This window comes from Nematostella vectensis, chromosome 3, assembly GCF_932526225.1.
Source record: "Nematostella vectensis chromosome 3, jaNemVect1.1, whole genome shotgun sequence".
NCBI lineage: Eukaryota > Metazoa > Cnidaria > Anthozoa > Actiniaria > Edwardsiidae > Nematostella > Nematostella vectensis.
Genome location: NC_064036.1, coordinates 15,331,744 through 15,351,332, shown reverse-complemented (window position 1 = coordinate 15,351,332; position 19,589 = coordinate 15,331,744). Strand labels below are relative to the sequence as shown.

Sequence of the window (19,589 nt, the reverse complement as noted above, 5' to 3'; positions counted from 1 at the left end):
AATGATAAACTACACCTTCTCCCCGGATCTTATGGTATTACGGCCCTGAGTACGCACGTCATCCGTACCTGATGGACAGGCAACGTTGGTGTTACACCGTCGATCGTTGTAGTTCCACCCCGGACATTTGTCGGGACCGTTCTGTATACATTTGCGAATTCGGCGCTGACTGCCTCCGCCACACTCTCGACTGCAGTCACTCCAGCTAGCCCACTCTGCCCAGTAACTTGTACTTGAACCTAAGTCAGACAAGAATGAAAGCAATTTGAGATCTTCTAGGTTATAAATGGATTATAAGAAAGAGGACAGTTGGCTCTCGATAACCCGAACCTCCAAGGAAAATGTTCGATTTTGAAATTTGTTCGACATTAATATGAGAATTTTAAAAATAAATGCGTTTTTACTGTAATTGTTCTCTTTGGAAAAAGTCAACTGCAGGCGCGTATATAGAGATTGTCCATTGTACTATCCTCTTTCTATATTATACATGCGCACCCCCTACCCCTTAGTCAGCCGATCCTATGTACGCGACTGAACTGTGTAACACAATAATCATAACCTGCCAACGTTGCAAGAATAAGGCCATATAAGATATGTTCTCTCAATATTGAGAAAACATTTAATGGGAAACAGCATTATCTTTGAGTTAGCGAGAGGTTCGAGATACCGCAGGAGAAATACAGAAAATGTTGCTAACTTCTACCAGCTATACTGGTGCGGAAGGCACGACAGAGCTAGGCCTCCACATCAAGTGCCCCCTTGTGTGTATTGTTAGTAAGCACTGTCACTGAGGGTGGTCACTGCCAGAGGTCTTATTGCGTCCTCAGTGGTTCTTTTGCGTCCCTTCGGTTCAGGTTAGTGTAATGCAGCTTGAAAAGACGGGACCTCCGGTTTAGTTTCCTTATCCGAAAAGACTGGAAACACGGGAGAATAACTTCAACTCATTTGTGACACAAATTCGAATCAAGGCATGAACCTGGAAAAATCCCCAGTCAAAGCCAGGATCCGAACCTGGCCCACAGCGGTGAGAGTCCGACGCGCTAACACACTAGGCCACCAGTGCAAATCCAAGCAAATCCAAGGGAAATGTTATTAAGACTGTTGATACCTACCACGCGCAGCGATGGCGCATTTTTGTAAGTTGCAGTTCCTGGTCTGGCCAGACTGCCCTGGGCATTGCCTGCCGCCATTTCTAGGTGCTGGACTGTTACATGCTCGTGTCCGGCTCTGAGTCCCTCCGCCACAAGACATGCTACAGCTGTCCCATCCAGACCATGACGACCACTGGCCATCTTAACAGAACGGGAAACAAATGAATGAGCGACAAGTGACGGGTATTGTCAGCGGGTAGTACGTGATTATAAAGAATGCTCATTAAGTAGAGTGCTCCAAGTTTATGTCGAATTTTGTGTACAGAGTTAGATGTGTGTATGAGGTTAGAGTTTCAACGTATAACGAATGCTTATTTAGGGTGCTTCATTTTTACGGAGAATTTTGTAGAGAATTGGAAGTTTTATGAGTTTGGTACGTATAAGTAATAGTAAACAACAGAGTGTTCCAACTCCGAGTATTTTGGAATGAAAGTCACAAAAAGATGCGATTTCGTATAAGAATCCCGGATGGGTTTAAAATTCGGATTTTATATCCTGGGCGTAGAACGTAGCGAAACACAAAACACAAAATACACTATCATTAAGCACCTTTACGGCTTCACTAAGCTAAGCTAACAATCCTTGTCAATAAAAAAATAGCCAAAGTGTTTCTGAACTTTATAGCACTCTACTAAGTACTTTCTAGCGAATCCCCTGAACACAACTGAAACAAAACAGTGAATAAGTTTCCTGCAAGTTTTACCAATTCTGCATGACTGAATATTACATCTTGTGTACTCGTATTTGCGCCCGTAACACCGTCTTCCACCATGCATTGGAGACGGGTTACTACAAGTTCGCGTTCTCCGCCGGTATCCCCCGCCACATGACCGACTACACGGTTTCCAGGACGACCAGGACGACCACTTCCCGTCTGACATAGCGAGCAAATAAGCGTTACACATTTGTTACTATTTCAATTCATTTGGCATTATGTGAAGAAGTGGAACCTTGTGTTGACAAAAACTCAAATAATTGAAACATTAGAGGAAGTTTAGATGAAGAGCATCTAAACTTTTGTAGAAAAACGTCTATTTTTATAATGGAAATTATTTGAAAGAAATAATTTCTGGATGTATTTGTGTTGCTTATCATTGATCAAGTCTTTCAAAACTAGAATAGAGAAGAAAAGACATGCATAGTACTAACATAATTTTTATAATAACAGAAATTAATGTTGATGTGTAACCTTGCTTGAGGATAGCCATAGTGATACCTGTATTAAAGCGACACTTTCCAGTCACAAAATGTTGATCTCTAAACACAGGCACCGCTTACCTGACCCAAGTTTAAGTTACCTGTATTCATTACCTCGATCAGAAAATCCTTTTATTGAATCGAAGCGGCAGCACTTACTGTGAGACATAACGTATTGTTCAGTTTCATCACTTGCAGGCGAACTTACATTAAGCGGCCTGCCTCCATTGAAGGTTGCGATAAATAGAGGTACCACTGTATTCTATTTACATTTCTCAGATTGGCAAATGACTTGGCACATCAAGAATAAGTGAAAAAAAAAAACGTTCACAGATTCAAAGTCCTTTCCTAATGGCCCAGAGAGTCCAGCCATTAGAATATTTTCTCACCTACACGACACGGGATTGGGTTGCAGGATTGCTTGTCAGTTGATGATCCATAGCAGCTTCTTCCTCCTCCTATTGGAGCAGGATTAGTGCAGGTCCTAGTTCTCATCTGCGCCCCTCCGCCACATGTTCTACTGCAGGTTTGCCAAGATGACCAAGAGGACCATTTGCCATCTATATAAATTACACCATGAAGTCGCCATCAAATTAGCTTATCAAAAACGATCCCATTATTTCTGCTAGTATTGAATGCAGACCAAATAAAAGATGTTTTGCGAGTCTCTGGAGATAAAAAGCGATCCGACGTTCTCACCTACTCTGCACGGTTGTCGATTACAAATTTGCTGTTCACTTGAACGACCATAACACCCCCTGCCGCCTCCCTTAGGAGCCGGGTTAGTGCAAGATCTAGTTCTCTTCCGCATTCCTCCGCCACATGTTCTACTGCAAGTTTGCCACGATGACCAAGAGGACCATTTGCCATCTGTGATGCACAGTGAAACACGTTTGAAATACTAACAATGTCTTTAAATGGTTGATACCAAAAGAGATCTTCCATAGTGCTGGTAGCATTAGATAATGTCATGCGTAGAATAACATTGTCGTAATATTACTCTCAAGATATAACACTGGAAAAGGGGAGATATTAGCTGAAGTGCTGACAAAAAAAATGATGTGTTTGATTTCATGAAATCATAATTCATAGTTCCTTAGAGTTTAAAGTAGTAAACAGACATTGTTTTGGACATTGCAAGGTGCGTATAAAGAAAATAAAAAGGAAGTGATTTAAAGCAGTGATTATGTCATTGGACAATAAGCTAAGTGATAGAATACGAAGCAAAGTTATAAGTAATGTAAGCCGTCTTGTCACAGACTGGAATCCTATCATAGTAAAATCTTCAGATTCTTACACAACCGAAGAAGAGAATGTGGATCGACGTTCTCACCTACTCTGCACGATTGGCGATTACAAATTTGCTGTTCACTTGAACGACCATAACACCCCCTGCCGCCTCCCTTAGGAGCAGGGTTAGTGCAAGATCTAGTTCTCTTCCGCATTCCTCCGCCACATGTTCTACTACAGGTTTGCCAAGATGACCAAGAGGACCATTTGCCATCTACATAAATTACACCATGAAGTTGGAGAGGAGGAAATTTGGGGGAAATGGAGTCAAATAAACGCATTTGCAGTCAATGTTTTTTTTACTTTGAATGATTCAACAATAAACAATAAGGTACAAAAATACATGCAATAAACTCATGCGTGGTACAGCCATGTACAACAGGGTCGCCATCTATAGTTTGACCAAGAGACCATTGAAGTGAGATGCTTCGCCTATTTTCGTAGGCGATGTCTAAGCAATGTGTTATACAACGTTTACATGGCACATTACTTACAAATTAGTTCATGAAACATTTACATAGTGCATTTTATACGACTTTACATGGTACACCACATATTACACACCATGTACAATGCCAGGATCAGTCAAATGTTTCCATGGCTCATCATTTACAGGATAATTCATAGAAGCATTTTATAGAAGCATACAGTGTATTTCATACACAATTACTTACATGGTACATCATATACTGCGAGCCATGAACACAGAATTGACTTAGATGACCAATCAAATGCCAATCTTAACAGTTCAACTTTTTATACATCTTGTTAGTCAAGGCCAATCCTTTCTTTCCGTACAGTGTTATTTTCACGTTTACCTATTTTTTTTTACACTTAACAAAATTCAAGGCATTTTCGACGGCGTTTATGTCTGCTTTATTTGTGTATTTAATAATGAATGGCATATTTTGCGATGCACGTACATAGAAATGAAATGTGATGCATTATTATTATTATTATTATTATTATTATTATTATTATTATTATTATTATTATTACTATTACTATTACTATTACTATTACTATTACTATTACTATTACTATTACTATTACTATTACTATTATGATTATTATGATTATTATGATTATTATTATTATTATTATTATTATTATTATTATTATTATTATTATTATTATTATTATTATTATTATTATTATTATTATTATTATTATTATTATTATTAGGGGTGCTGAAGTGCGTCACAATAACCACATACATTATATTATATTTATCATAAGATACTGAGAAATTTTAAATATGACAAATCTGCATCACACAATGAATGGTATTTAGGGAACACCAGAATATCAGACTTGTAATACACAGACTTACCAAAAAAGGGTTGTCAATGTTTGAGTTAGTAAACTGCGGTAAGTTCGACAAAAAGAAATCGACTTAACGAAATCCGAAATAATTTGCAAAATTTGGCGATTTCCTGATTGACGTATGGTGGACTGTTCAACAAATAGGGTCAATACACATCAAAACTTGACCAGTTCACCACCACGTTGGATATGTATCAACACTTGACCAGTTCACCACCACACTGGTTATGAATTAACCATTGACCAGTTCACCACCACACTGGTTATGAATTAACCATTGACCAGTTCACCACCACACTGGTTATGAATCAACACTTGACCAGTTCACCACCACACTGGTTATGAATCAACACTTGGACTGATATCCACCACGTTGGATATGAATGTCCTCGACACAACATTTAAAACATGAGGTGTTGTCAAGCTGTTGGTACTTACCGACTCTGCAGTCCATAGTATTGCATCTCCTCTCCAAGGTGCTCCTCCCAGCGCAGCCTTGGCCTCCATTCTGTGGCTTGGGGTTAGTACAAGTCCGTGTTTGTTGTTGTATGCCACCAGCACAGGTCTTGGTACAAGAGCTCCATGAAGACCAGGTAGTCCACTTACCATCAACTGGCGCTAGGCGGCGAAGTGAAATTTCTCATTAAATCTCGAATCGAAAACAGGAGTTGGCAAGCGTTGACGAGAGTAAGTGAAAGTGCAAGATAAAACGGGCATGAGAGATACTCATCAACCCTCATCTTCGAGATAAAGCATTTCGCTTAGAAGATCACTTACGCTGTGGACATGACTGCGTCCCACAAGACCTTGTCTGTGAGTCGTCTCCAAAACAGCTACTTCCACCATACCGCGGGATAGGGTTGGTACAAACGCGCATGCGCTTTTGGATTCCACCGCTGCACGTCCTACTGCAGTCTCCCCAGGGAAACCAGGCAGACCATCCGCCATCTTGAGAAGACAAAAACATATAATCGCAAATGTATTAAGTCTTCAACATCACTCATCAATTGCGCCCTTTTTTATCAGGTAATTAATCATGAATGATTCACCGTCGTGGACAATCTTTAAACATAACCAACCATTGTACATGGTGAGTGAATGATATATGAAGTAATATTAGCAGATAGTGGTTTTGTTATCTTACGTATAGGGCATGGAGTGGTATTACAGCGCCTCTCTTCTTTGTCTTTATCGAAACATGGACGACCCCCATTCTGGGGTGACGGGTTTGTGCATTGGCGCGTGCGCAATTGTATCCCTCCACTGCATGATTTACTGCAGGCTCGCCAAGATGACCAGGGTGCCCACTGACCATCTGAATGCAGTTAATAAAGGTGACCGGTTAATGGAAAAAAAGGAACAATGGACACACGGATTAATGGCAGACCCAATCAACGAAATAATGTGCTATATCTAGTAATTGTAGTTAATAATCCATTTTGTATCGGAACCTGAATCAGAACTACATCAAAATGATCATTTGGTCCTATTAATTCACCTTTTAACGACTAGGGTCAATGTATCAGCTAACCAAAACAAAAACAAAACAAAAAGGTGAAAACAGAGAGCATCAACTCCGGCCAGCATTACTGACCGCTTAGCTCGGCTAACCGCGCTGCTGGTCCAAAAATGCTCTCTGTTTTTCAATCAATGCTGACGCTGTTGGGCTTTAGAGTTACAACCTATAGTTTCAGAAGTCCCTTTGTCTCTTGCAAGTCATTAGCATTTGGTGCTACAATCTTGTGGGGGATAACAAGTCACATACCTATAGGACAATCCCTGCTGTTACAGGATCTCGTCTCCACAGTTTTTCCGGGGCATGTCCTTCCGCCGTCACGGGGGCTTGGTTTGTTACACATACGGCTTCGGGCTTGAACGCCTCCCCCGCATGTCTTTGTACAACGAGCCCACCATGACCAAGAGGACCACCCACCATCTGTCGATCACAGCAGAAACATCAATCACATAATCACGTCAATCAACCATTAAGGAGCATAATCTCTGATTTACAGCCAGCTTGTTACCAACAAACTCATCACCACCATCACCGGCCTGCCACCACTTTCCTGGTTTCCCTCAAGCACGACACAAAGGTATACAATACTGCTGAGCTAGCAAACTGCGTGCTGAACAGGTGGCTCTACCCCACAAGGTGTGCAGCTCGACTGAGGCCGACCTAAGTAAGTATCGCTGGTAGTGAGTTAACAAATAGTGATGGCAAGTCTGTGTGTATCATATACGATCATATTAAACTAGTACATCTGGTACCAGCTATCCAACGCCAATAACCAAATTTACCAATCACCAACAACTTTCAATCATTAACAGTAATCATATAACAATCAATACAAAACGGTCAAAGCACAAACAAAAACAACACGGAAAAGATACATATGAGAAACATGACGATGAACGTAGGGACGATAAACATAGCGACAAAGAAAAGTAGTTGAGCAGGAAGTGTTGTCAGAGGAGAAGGGAAGAAAGTAATTAAGTGCAGATTACATAAGTTTGGGTGCTCATCATCTTATCATAGGCGTCTCAAAGGCCATGAGCTTTGGCATTTGGCATTAGCGGTAGTCCGTTCAATGACCATGCGCGCGACGATCCCAGATATGCGCGTAAGGACAAAAAAATCGTTGATTCCCATCTATGGACACGAACGAATCAGTGACAGCGTTGATAAATGTGTTCACGTTAACACCATATATGGTCCGCAATTTGGTGGTATTGTCCGCAGGTATACCGAGAGAACTCATGTATAGGACAGTGGTTAAATGTGTGCCACGTTAACGCCATATATGGCCGATGATATAACGCAATTAGGTGGTATCGTCCGTATCGTATACCGAGAGAACTCACGTATAGGACAGTGGTTAAATGTGTGCCACGTTAACGCCATATATGGCCGATGATAAAACGCAATTGGGTGGTATCGTCCGTATCGTATACCGAGAGAACTCACGTATAGGACAGTGGTTAAATGTGTGCCACGTTAACGCCATATATGGCCGATGATATAACGCAATTAGGTGGTATCGTCGGTATCGTATACCGAGAGAACTCACGTATAGGGCAGCGCTCGTCGTTACACCGCTTTCTCTCCGTGTCCCTTCCTTTACAGGGTTCTCCACCGCTCTGAGGGGCGGGGTTTGTGCACGTGCGCGTTCTTCGCTGTTCGCCCCCTCCGCATGTTTTTGTGCACGACTCCCATGCCGACCAAAAAGACCATCCGCCGTCTGCGATATGGGGAGAATATCAGCTACATTATGCCTATCTTATTCTTTGATTGTGTATTATCTATTGTGCAATTAGCGTGTACAATAGTTAAGTGCGAGTTAGGTTAATAAACAAACATGATTATTTTAATTTTGATTATGAACATACCAAAGCCTGAAAAATGAGAATGACATAACAGTTAAACACTATCATGGGCATATGAGAGCACAGTATATAATAACATGGAAAACAGTTTAATGACACTGAAATGAAATAAATATAGATATATCACCCTACCCCTCCCTAATACACCCACCTTTCCCAGTTTCTCAATACACTCACCCTCCACCTTCCGCGAAAGACTCACTTTCCCACCCTCCATCAAGCAGCCACCTTTCTCCTTCTCAATACACCCACCCCTTCCCTCAATACCGCCTCCTCCTCCCCTCCATCAATACAGCCGCCCTCCCCCTCCATCAATACAGCCGCCCTCCTCCCCTCCATCAATACAGCCTCCCTTCTCCCCTCCATCAATACAGCCTCCCTTCTCGCCTCCATCAATACAGCCTCCCTTCTCCCCTCCATCAATACAGCCTCCCTCCTCCCCTCCATCAATACAGCCTCCCTCCTCCCCTCCATCAATACAGCCTCCCTCCTCCCCTCCATCAATACAGCCTCCCTCCTCCCCTCCATCAATACAGCCTCCCTTCTCCCCTCCATCAATACAGCCGCCCTCCCCCTCCATCAATACAGCCTCCCTCCTCCCCTCCATCAATACAGCCTCCCTTCTCCCCTCCTTCAATACAGCCTCCCTCCTCCCCTCCATCAATACAGCCTCCCTTCTCCCCTCCATCAATACAGCCGCCCTCCCCCTCCATCAATACAGCCTCCCACCTCCCCTCCATCAATACAGCCTCCCTTCTCCCCTCCATCAATACAGCCTCCCTCCTCCCCTCCATCAATACAGCCTCCCTCCTCCCCTCCATCAATACAGCCTCCCTTCTCCCCTCCATCAATACAGCCGCCCTCCCCCTCCATCAATACAGCCTCCCTCCCCCTCCATCAATACAGCCTCCCACCTCCCCTCCATCAATACAGCCTCCCTCCTCCCCTCCATCAATACAGCCTCCCTTCTCCCCTCCATCGATACAGCCGCCCTCCTCCCCTCCATCAATACAGCCTCCCTCCTCTCCACCATCAATACAGCCGCCCTCCTCCCCTCCATCAATACAGCCTCCCTCCTCCCCTCCATCAATACAGCCTCCCTTCTCCCCTCCATCAATACAGCCGCCCTCCCCCTCCATCAATACAGCCTCCCTCCTCCCCTCCATCAATACAGCCTCCCTCCTCCCCTCCATCAATGCAGCCTCCCTTCTCCCCTCCATCAATACAGCCGCCCTCCCCCTCCATCAATACAGCCTTCCACCTCCCCTCCATCAATACAACCTCCCTCCTTCACTCCATCAATACAGCCTCCCTCCCCCTCCATCAATACAGCCTCCCACCTCCTCAACTCACCCGCCTTTCACCTTACACAATGCACACGCTCCCTTGATACATCCATCGCCCCCTTCTCTCAATACACAAACCCCTCCGCCTTTTTACCATAATACCTCTGCTAAAAGCTAACTTGCCCTTACCGACAGCACATCTATGTGGGTTACATATCCTCTTTTTGACCGTTGCACCCTCGCATTGCTTGCCTCCGTGCTGGGGGGCAGGGCTATCGCACTTGCGCTCTCTCTTTTGGAAGCCCCCATCGCACGTTCTACTGCACACACTCCAGTCAGACCACTGGCCCCAGGCGCCATCAATGGGGTCTTTTCTTGCACCTGTCAGGATATGAGAAAAATACCTCAGAGAGAGGACAGAAGCAGGGGCCCGCTTCTCAAACAAGGTCCCGCGCTAAACTCAGATACATGCCGTAGGTATAAAAGCCTGACTATATCGAGGACTGCGAACCCCTCTACTTCTCGAAAAGGAAGTTAAGCTTGATGTCCCGTTTGATCCATGCCTTGACGTCCTATTATTCCTGAGTTAACTTACCAGCAGCCTTGGATGAGGGAGATTTGTTACAAAGCCACGAGTTATCCCAGCCGTCCCTGCCACTTTTAGGGCGCCATCGTAAACAAGCTTGTCCTTCTATTGGACCTGTGCGTGACCATTCTAAGCTGAATAAATACACAAGAATCTGCATGTTACCATGGCGACAGGGACATGGGTAAGTCGGTGCAGTTATCATGTGCTCTTAGTCTCGGTTAGATGTATCTATTATTAAACTACAACTTTAAAGTTAAATGGAAGGCGGCTCGACCAACATAAAAATAATAATAATGATTTCGGCATTGCCCTACCCTAGGCGTCAAGGTTCTAGTGTTTCTTTTTTCTTATTTTTTAAACCAGCAAACCAGTATAAGTTGAATCTGGTTTAAAAAACATAAGAACTATTCTGACAAAGCCAAATCACAGTATGGCATGCACTGATTTCAGACCTATAGGAAATAGTGTGTATTACAATACAACATTAAGCCATTGTATTGACGCTACATGGAAAGCTAGACCAGCTAAACAAAATTCGTCATCTCATCGTTTGCTTCCACCAACTGAATTACGTACAGTAGACCCCGTTTTGACAGTCATTAAAGATGGAACAGAGGATATTATCACGAACGTTTCTCACATACTCTTCGCTTACTTGTAAGGAGAGTTTTTCGGAGTGCACAAGAAGTTGTTGTCCCATGTTTTTAGATTGAAGCGCGATTCCACGGGGTTATAGATGCGAGTGCATTTCATTCCAGGCAGTGGTCCACTGTCCGACCAATCAAACAAGGGATCTTTCTTGTCGTCAGGAGAACAAAACAGATATCTACCCCACGTGAAATAATCGAAGCGCTCGTAGGTTCGCAAACAAATCATGTCGTCAGGAGGAAAGATAAACTCTTTATAAACGAAGTCATCTGGGAATATCGGCCAGGCTGAAAGGAAGTGCGGGAAAGAGGAGAAATGAAAGTTGTGACAGGGTGGCGAGGTGTGATGGGACACGAAAGACAGGAGAGGTTATAGGACAAATACATGAACTACAAAGCATATGACAAAGGGTTAAACCGGACGTAGTCAAATCTCAATTCGTCTATGGAACAAATAACTTTCAATTAGTCAAAGAACTGACATAACAAAATAGGATGGTAACATGAAGAACAATGGTAAAAAACCTTGCCAGGATCCAAACACATGACCCATCACCCATAGCCCTCTCCGACAATCATGCTCTCACAAGAGGTTTCAGGGCCGCTGAAACCTCAAATGAGAACAGAGGCGGAAACCAGCCTGGCGATTTGCGCAGGGATCTCAATGCTTTTCTTAGTCATTCGTCTGATAATATTGAAATAATGATAACGTTTCTTCTCAGCGTGGTCGATGGGAAACTTAAATGGGTGCGCAACATACATTTCCCATGGTAAGCGTGTAAACAGCCTCAAACTCGATTTACTCGACTAGAATTGAGCATAGAACCCCCCATTCTAAATTTTGAGAAATTTTCCGCTTTATTTCGTCCATTCGCAGCACAGATGCGCCTGGGGTTGAGGTCCTGTGAAATCGCCGCGAGAATTGCAACTCATGATGTTGCGCGAATAACATTGAGCCCTGATAACTTGAACCTGAAAGGGAAAATCCATGATAGTTTCCAGTTAACGAAACCCTATTCAATAGAGTGAACGGTCCTTAACAGACCCTGAAGTGGATTCCACAAGTGTCTACTGATAGCGAACCCCTCAACATAACAACAGTACTCACTGCCGCAGCTTTTCATGCCACACTGTCCAGTCTCGTAAGCAAGTCCCTCGCAGTATTTCCCCCCGTAAGCTGGTCTTGGGTTGTTACAGTCGCGTATACGTCGGTGAACTCCGCCGCCACACTGCCGAGAGCACCGCGACCATTCCGACCAGTCGCTCCAATGGCCGTCTGAACACAGAGATACAGGTTAATCACACGTGTGAGAATGGTCTATCGTTATCCCCTTTGCTATTGCAGTGAGAATCATTTGATTGTAATAGGTTGATATACATATAAGGGATGGGTAAGGGTTAAAAGGAGGAGAAAGATTAGAATCGTGAAGCATGAGCATCTGAAGACATCGTTGTTGTCAGAATAATCGTTCTTAGAGGATATGGATGAAGATACATATAAGCCCAACAGAGGATATGGATGAAGATAGATATAAGCCCAACACAGGATATGGATGAAGATGGATATAAGCCCAACAGAGGATATGGATGAAGATAGATATAAGCCCAACAGAGGATATGGATGAAGATAGATATAAGCCCAACAGAGGATATGGATGAAGATAGATATAAGCCCAACAGAGGATATGGATGAAGATGGATATAAGCCCAACAGAGGATATGGATGAAGATGGATATAAGCCCAACAGAGGATATGGATGAAGATAGATATAAGCCCAACAGAGGATATGGATGAAGATAGATATAAGCCCAACAGAGGATATGGATGAAGATGGATATAAGCCCAACAAAGGATATAGATGAAGATAGATATAAGTCCAACAGAGGATATGGATGATGATGAATATAAGCCCAACAGAGGATATGGATGAAGATAGATATAGAGGCCCAACAAAGGATATAGATGAAGATTGATATAAGCCCAACAGAGGATATGGATGAAGATAGATATAAGCCCAACAGAGGATATGGATGAAGATAGATATAAGCCCAACAGAGGATATGGATGAAGATAGATATAAGCCCAACAGAGGATATGGATGAAGATAGATATAAGCCCAACAGAGGATATGGATGAAGATAGATATAAGCCCAACACAGGATATGGATGAAGATGGATATAAGCCCAACACAGGATATGGATGAAGATGGATATAAGCCCAACAGAGGATATGGATGAAGATAGATATAAGCCCAACAGAGGATATGGATGAAGATGGATATAAGCCCAACAGAGGATATGGATGAAGATAGATATAAGCCCAACAGAGGATATGGATGAAGATGGATATAAGCCCAACAGAGGATATGGATGAAGATGGATATAAGCCCAACAGAGGATATGGATGAAGATAGATATAAGCCCAACAAAGGATATGGATGAAGATAGATATAAGCCCAACAGAGGATATGGATGAAGATGGATATAAGCCCAACAAAGGATATAGATGAAGATAGATATAAGCCCAACAGAGGATATGGATGAAGATAGATATAAGCCCAACAGAGGATATGGATGAAGATAGATATAAGCCCAACAGAGGATATGGATGAAGATAGATATAAGCCCAACAGAGGATATGGATGAAGATAGATATAAGTCCAACAAAGGATATGGATGAAGATAGATATAGGCCCAACAGAGGATATGGATGAAGATAGATATAAGCCCAACAGAGGATATGGATGAAGATAGATATAGAGGCCCAACAAAGGATATAGATGAAGATGGATATAAGCCCAACAGAGGATATGGATGAAGATAGATATAAGCCCAACAGAGGATATGGATGAAGATAGATATAAGCCCAACAAAGGATATGGATGAAGATGGATATAGGCCCAACAGAGGATATGGATGAAGATGGATATAAGCCCAACAGAGGATATGGATGAAGATAGATATAAGCCCAACAGAGGATATGGATGAAGATGGATATAGGCCCAACAGAGGATATGGATGAAGATAGATATAAGCCCAACAGAGGATATGGATGAAGATGGATATAAGCCCAACAGAGGATATGGATGAAGATAGATATAGAGGCCCAACAAAGGATATAGATGAAGATGGATATAAGCCCAACAGAGGATATGGATGAAGATGGATATAGGCCCAACAAAGGATATAGATGAAGATGGATATAAGCCCAACAAAGGATATAGATGAAGATTGATATAAGCCAAACAGATGATATGGATGAAGATAGATATAAGCCCAACAGAGGATATGGATGAAGATAGATATAAGTCCAACAGAGGATATGGATGAAGATAGATATAAGTCCAACAGAGGATATGGATGAAGATGGATAAAAACCCAACAGAGGATATGGATATAGATAGATATAAGCCCTGTATCACCCGGATATGTAACAATCAACGAGATATGTAACAACAACCGGATTTGTAACAACAATCAACCAGATATGTAACAACAACCGGATTTGTAACAAAAATCAACCGGATATGTAGCAAACTAGTCAACCAGCCAGCCAGCCTTTTTGTAGTTGGCAGTGGTAAGGGGAATTGAATTCCAGATATTGGGATGATCATGGATGAAGATAGATATAAGCCCAACAGAGTATATGGATGAAGATGGATCATGCAACAGAGAAAGCCTTACCTAGTGGCGACTCGTCCTTCTCCCCGCACAAGTAATGCCTTTCTCTACTCCACACCCGATCTCGTGGCTCTGTTAGCTTCAAACACGAGCGTCGTTTGGTTATCGGAGGGATCTCCGTCATCCATGTAAATTTATACACACTGTCGGATGGCCAGCAAAAGTAGTTGTTATTCCATCCATAGCGATTACTTTTACTTGGCGCCTCAGCTTTAACGCAAGACATCCCGTCAATCCGCCCTGTGTGGGACCAAACTAAACCGATCGGCATTTTCCCTTTTCTTTTGCAGAGGAAGTTGTTACCCCAGCTGTTTGGGTCTTCAGGCTCGTTCACTTGAATACAGCTCGTGTCTATCCGTGACCTCCCGCTATGACGCCAGTAAAAGTCGCGTGGGAATTGGATGAGTTCTGAAGAGAACCATAGCAACCAGGAAAGTCAGCGAGTAGAAGTTGGTATAAAATGTTAATGAATAGGATTACGGTGAATGCTAAATATGGAAGTGCTAAGACCGACCGCTGATATGGTTTTGAAAATTTGTAAAAAAAAATATATAATGTGTTAACTGATAGCATGATATTTTTTTCTGTATTCCTTAGAAATAGATTCCTATTATCATTCGACAGTATGACTGCCATTTGCCAATTGATATTCGCTATGTGTACTGACAAGATTGTTTATGATTGTGTTATGTTGTATTGTTGGTTGTTATATTGATTGTATTGTATGCAATCTATCAGCTGAATAATTTCAAGGTTTGTTTTATCTGAAGAAAGCGATAGAAACGAAGGGACGGAAGCTATGGAAACACGCTACAACAACGCAACAGTTAAAGATCAAAGCAACAACGAACGAAACAAAAGACATCAGTTATAGTTGGTTGTCAAAGACACCCAATTTATTTGAGGGTCTAATTGAAGGGCATTTTAAAAGAGGTACTGACAGCACTAGCGACAGTACTGGGTTATTTTTATTACCACCGAATGGTCATATCCTTTTAAGGTAACACTTCTATGCCGATGACGACCATACACGTCAACGTGCAATCCTCCTCTTCAAGGAAAACACGATCGAGTGTTGATGCATGTGATGCGTGACGCAATGTCATTTCCTTAGTGACACGATGCACGAAAATGGAGGATTTACCAAGAGGTAACGAGAGATATCCTCTAAGTTAAGATCAAGATCATTGTCTTGTCTCGCGACAATAATAGAGTCAATAGAACAGATTAGGCAATGGATAACACAATTTCAACCCTATACCAAGACGGACTCGCAATGTAATATAAGTGATGCTCTTGCACGGACGCTACGCCAATGTAGCGATTTACACTGGCCAAAATTTCTATAAATAAAATCGTTCAAGCGCAAACCTTGAAAAAGCTTGATTCCTCTCCGCACCTTACCTGGGCATTTGTACATCAGATTGACGATCTTTGCGTCCAAGGGACTAATGTGATTGTTGCCAAACTCGGTGATGCCTTCTTTCTTGGACAAGATGGTGGGTCTGCCGTTCTTGCTGAAGTCCTTAGAGCCATAGTGCATGACAGAATAGTAATCATAAGGCACGCCTCTACTGTCAACCACGTTTGCGTCTTTAACTTCGAATGCGTAGAAGTACTCTAACAAAAAACAGGACAATTAGATAACTGGATGGTGGGACCGTTAAAATTGAAAATTGGTCTTCCAAATTGAAAACCTTTTTTTTTTTCAAAAAGTGCAATTAAACTAGTTGTAACTCCCAGTAAAACAGAACATGGAAATAAATGAACTTGCAGCATGATGGTTTGTGTTTACCATTTTGTATGCATGGTACAGTTAGGTCTTCCAGACCTGGACCAACGTTACTGTACGTGTTCCATATAACCTATTTGATCCACCACGTAACAAGTCAAAGTCGCCTTACTTTTTCACAATTTGCATGTCCACGTGTTCTGCACGCGCACGTCCCCAAAACAGACCCGGTCTTGACATGCGTACGTGATAGAGTCAAGTGTATAAAGAATGCGCACGTCCCCAAAACAGACCCGGTCTTGACATGCGTACGTGATAGAGTCAAGTGTATAAAGAATGCCAGAGGGGTACGAGGACTTCTTCAGAGGTGGTCAAAAGTACTTACGTGGATGGACGTTTTTAAATTCTATTTTTACATGCTGGTCACGGTCGGGCCGGTTTTGCTCGTGATATAGACCAATCAGGTGACCGATCTCGTGTACCATGATCCCGTGGTCTTCGCAACCCTTCCCAATAGACGTGGTTTGTCTGCCCGTTTTCATAGCTCCAACATCAGAATTACAACTAAAACAGGACATAAAAAATACATCAATAAAACGTTCAAATGGATATAAACGAGAGAGGAATGCCTCGTTCATATTTTTACGCGTGAACATTGGAGTTTAGGAACATTGATGTCGATAGCGTATTCGAGTTTATCTGAGATTGAAAAATAAACGATTTGCTAATATTTTTCGTGCGTACAGTAAACATTGGGGAACAATAAGACTAAATTATTCGAATTTCAGAAGACGGAGGTTCATCTCAGGTTAATGTGCTTAGTTTGTTTCAGTTTATCAAGAGAAACCTAAAAAAATAAGTGCTTCAAAGTAGTTGGAAAAAAAGTGATTTCAGAAGTTAAAGGAATGTTTCAAGCTGAACAATAGGGCTTGGAGATTTTATGTTCAGGTAAGGTTGATCTGTAGCTATTTCTGATTTTGGCGACTTTTTGCCATTACTTAGTGTTAATGGTCAAATACTACCTACCCTTGGCCATAGTAGAATTCTACGTAATCAGTCTGTGTGGTTCGTTCGATAAACCGGAGGCAAGTTTTTCTCTCCCACTCTGCTATAGCACCTTTCAGTATCTTAGCATGTTCGGGTCTACGAGCTAAACGAACGGCAAAACAAAGTAATTAGAGAGCTTAAGCAAGTCAACACGAATGGCATCAAAAACGGCGCGCGCGCTCACGAATTGCTGAAAAACGGCGTTGACGTCCGTGACAGGGAATCTCGATCGGCATTTTCCCTATTTTTACGTTCTACAATTCGTGAGCGCGCGTGCCGTCTTTGATGCCGTTCGTGTTGACTTGCTTAAGCTCTGTCCAGGTACTCAACCAGACAGTCAAAATACAATTTTAATACAAACATATCATGAGAAACCAAAAAAGACGTCATCGTGCATTTTTGGTTAGGCATGTTTGTGCTCGATTTCTAGATACTGGTATATAATATCAGAAATTCCTAACACACTTTTTAAGATAATCTATCTTGTGAAAGAACGACGAGCAGCTATGAACGCTTTTTATATTTTACTGTGTCTTACACAAAACATCGACCAATCAAAGGATAATACATCCCTTGATTTTAAATTACTATTTGAAAAAAGGTATTTAATATATTTAACTACAGGGTGGATAAAAAAATCGTGCACTTTTTTAATTGAGTAAAAAACACTTTTTACAAAACAGAAGCATGACAACTGTTGCATATGATGAAAATACTTTATTGTAGTCTGTGAATATGAAAAATCAATAACCACAGTGGCCGTCCTTATTTTTATTATATTTTTATGCACTTAGACATAGAGTGAAAACGTCCTTGAATAAATCCAGTGTATCCAGTGTATCCACAGATACATTTCGCCAAGAACGGAGGTGCCTATTTTAGTTATTTTATCGCCGTCGGATATGGATCACTGAAATTTGACCAAAAAACCCAAAAAACTTTCTATCGGCTCATGGTAAGGTGAATTGGCTGGTCAATCGTCCTTTTCTATGGAATTTTGAAAGTTTTGCTGGCAACATTTGATAAGTGACATTAGTTGTGTGAACAGAAGTTTTGTATGAATGTTATGTTTCGATTCAATCTTAACGCCTTTTTTTTGCAGAATCTTGGGCATAGGAATTCCTCGAATCTCCTCGCTTATATTTTGCTTTGCTAATTGCATATTGGAGGACTTTTGTCAGAACTGCAGGTCTCCCCCACCTGATTTGTCAACAAAATCTTGCCGTAAACACCACTTTTTCGCACAACAGTCCGACTTTTGGGGAGTTTTAGCTATTTTTGTGTCATTGCATGCGTGCAATGTTTGATGGGAAAAAAGTTAAAGTCTTAAATATCTTAGCCCTTCTTTAGGAATATTAATCAATATTCGATACTTTATAAAAATCGAAATAAGATGTGGTCAAATATTCAAATTTAAAAGAATAAAATCAACGGAATTTAAAAATTGCACGAACTTTTGATACACCCTGTATAAGTTAAAAAGAAGAACCCTTTCTGTGAGTATAGTCATATTTTTACTCGAATTTCATAGCACAAACAGAAACTTTTGTTTATAGAACAACCTCCTACTCCAGTGTCCCCCCCCCCCACGCCTTACTATCCACAAAAAAATAAGATTTCCCTGCAATCTCTAGAGTTCGATGGTTATAAACCCTAGAATGTTGAATCTATACTTACTGATGCTATCGGCGATCCTGTAAGGGATGACACTATTAGGCCAAAGCTTGGTGGGATCACTCGTAGCCGCCCTTGAATAACGTCGTCTAGGGGAATTATGGGGAACCTTGATGTCTCCTTGATAAAACAGGTGTCTATCCTGATACTGAGCTAAAGAAGAAGAAAAAGGAAGCTAATTTCGCCTTTAGTTCTTATATACTTTTTCTAAATTCTCAATTTTCTCGCACACAATGCGAGATGCACGTAATGCGCTCGAAGCATTTCAACCAGGAACCTTTTGCGAACGTAATTTTAGACGCACGTGCCAAGAGCGCATACCGTATCACAGGATCATTCTTCTCGAATCCTTGCTTACAAAATCGCTAAGACAACACTATTCAGCTTCCCTGCTAAGTAACAAAGCTCTCACTTATACGTTGGATAGTCTTCTGATTTAGAGAGGCAGTGAAGCCTTTGTCTTTTAAGAAGCCTTGGTATTTTCACATAGATCTTTCGCATCTGCTGGCAAGGGGTCCTCGGTATGAACGTTATATCAGGGTAAACAATGTGCAAAGGCTAAGAAGTCGCGCCATACAAGCGGA

General features: G+C 41.9%; 1 protein-coding gene across 7 annotated transcripts in view; it reads right to left on the bottom strand.

The window, feature by feature from the left end:
• The window catches only part of LOC5522273 (SCO-spondin), a 28,919-nt gene that overhangs the window by 6,013 nt on the left and 3,317 nt on the right, over positions 1-19,589 (bottom strand). The window contains exons 2-21 of one of the 7 annotated variants that reach the window (XM_032367439.2): positions 19,009-19,158; positions 17,311-17,434; positions 16,670-16,848; positions 15,957-16,172; positions 14,556-14,960; positions 11,979-12,146; positions 10,879-11,158; positions 10,230-10,354; positions 9,824-10,015; positions 8,033-8,203; positions 6,730-6,900; positions 6,109-6,279; positions 5,742-5,912; positions 5,403-5,582; positions 3,682-3,852; positions 3,048-3,218; positions 2,738-2,908; positions 1,855-2,025; positions 1,113-1,292; positions 69-239 (exon numbers count right to left, since the gene is read on the bottom strand). In XM_032367439.2, the coding sequence (XP_032223330.2) occupies positions 69-239; positions 1,113-1,292; positions 1,855-2,025; positions 2,738-2,908; positions 3,048-3,218; positions 3,682-3,852; positions 5,403-5,582; positions 5,742-5,912; positions 6,109-6,279; positions 6,730-6,900; positions 8,033-8,203; positions 9,824-10,015; positions 10,230-10,354; positions 10,879-11,158; positions 11,979-12,146; positions 14,556-14,960; positions 15,957-16,172; positions 16,670-16,848; positions 17,311-17,434; positions 19,009-19,158 (3,738 nt within the window). Of the gene's footprint in view, positions 1-68; positions 240-1,112; positions 1,293-1,854; positions 2,026-2,737; positions 2,909-3,047; positions 3,219-3,681; positions 3,853-5,402; positions 5,583-5,741; positions 5,913-6,108; positions 6,280-6,729; positions 6,901-8,032; positions 8,204-9,823; positions 10,016-10,229; positions 10,355-10,878; positions 11,159-11,978; positions 12,147-14,555; positions 14,961-15,956; positions 16,173-16,347; positions 16,469-16,669; positions 16,849-17,310; positions 17,435-19,008; positions 19,159-19,589 lie in introns of those variants that run through there. The other 6 variants (XM_032367440.2, XM_048724943.1, XM_048724944.1 and 3 more) reach the window with 6 other exon arrangements.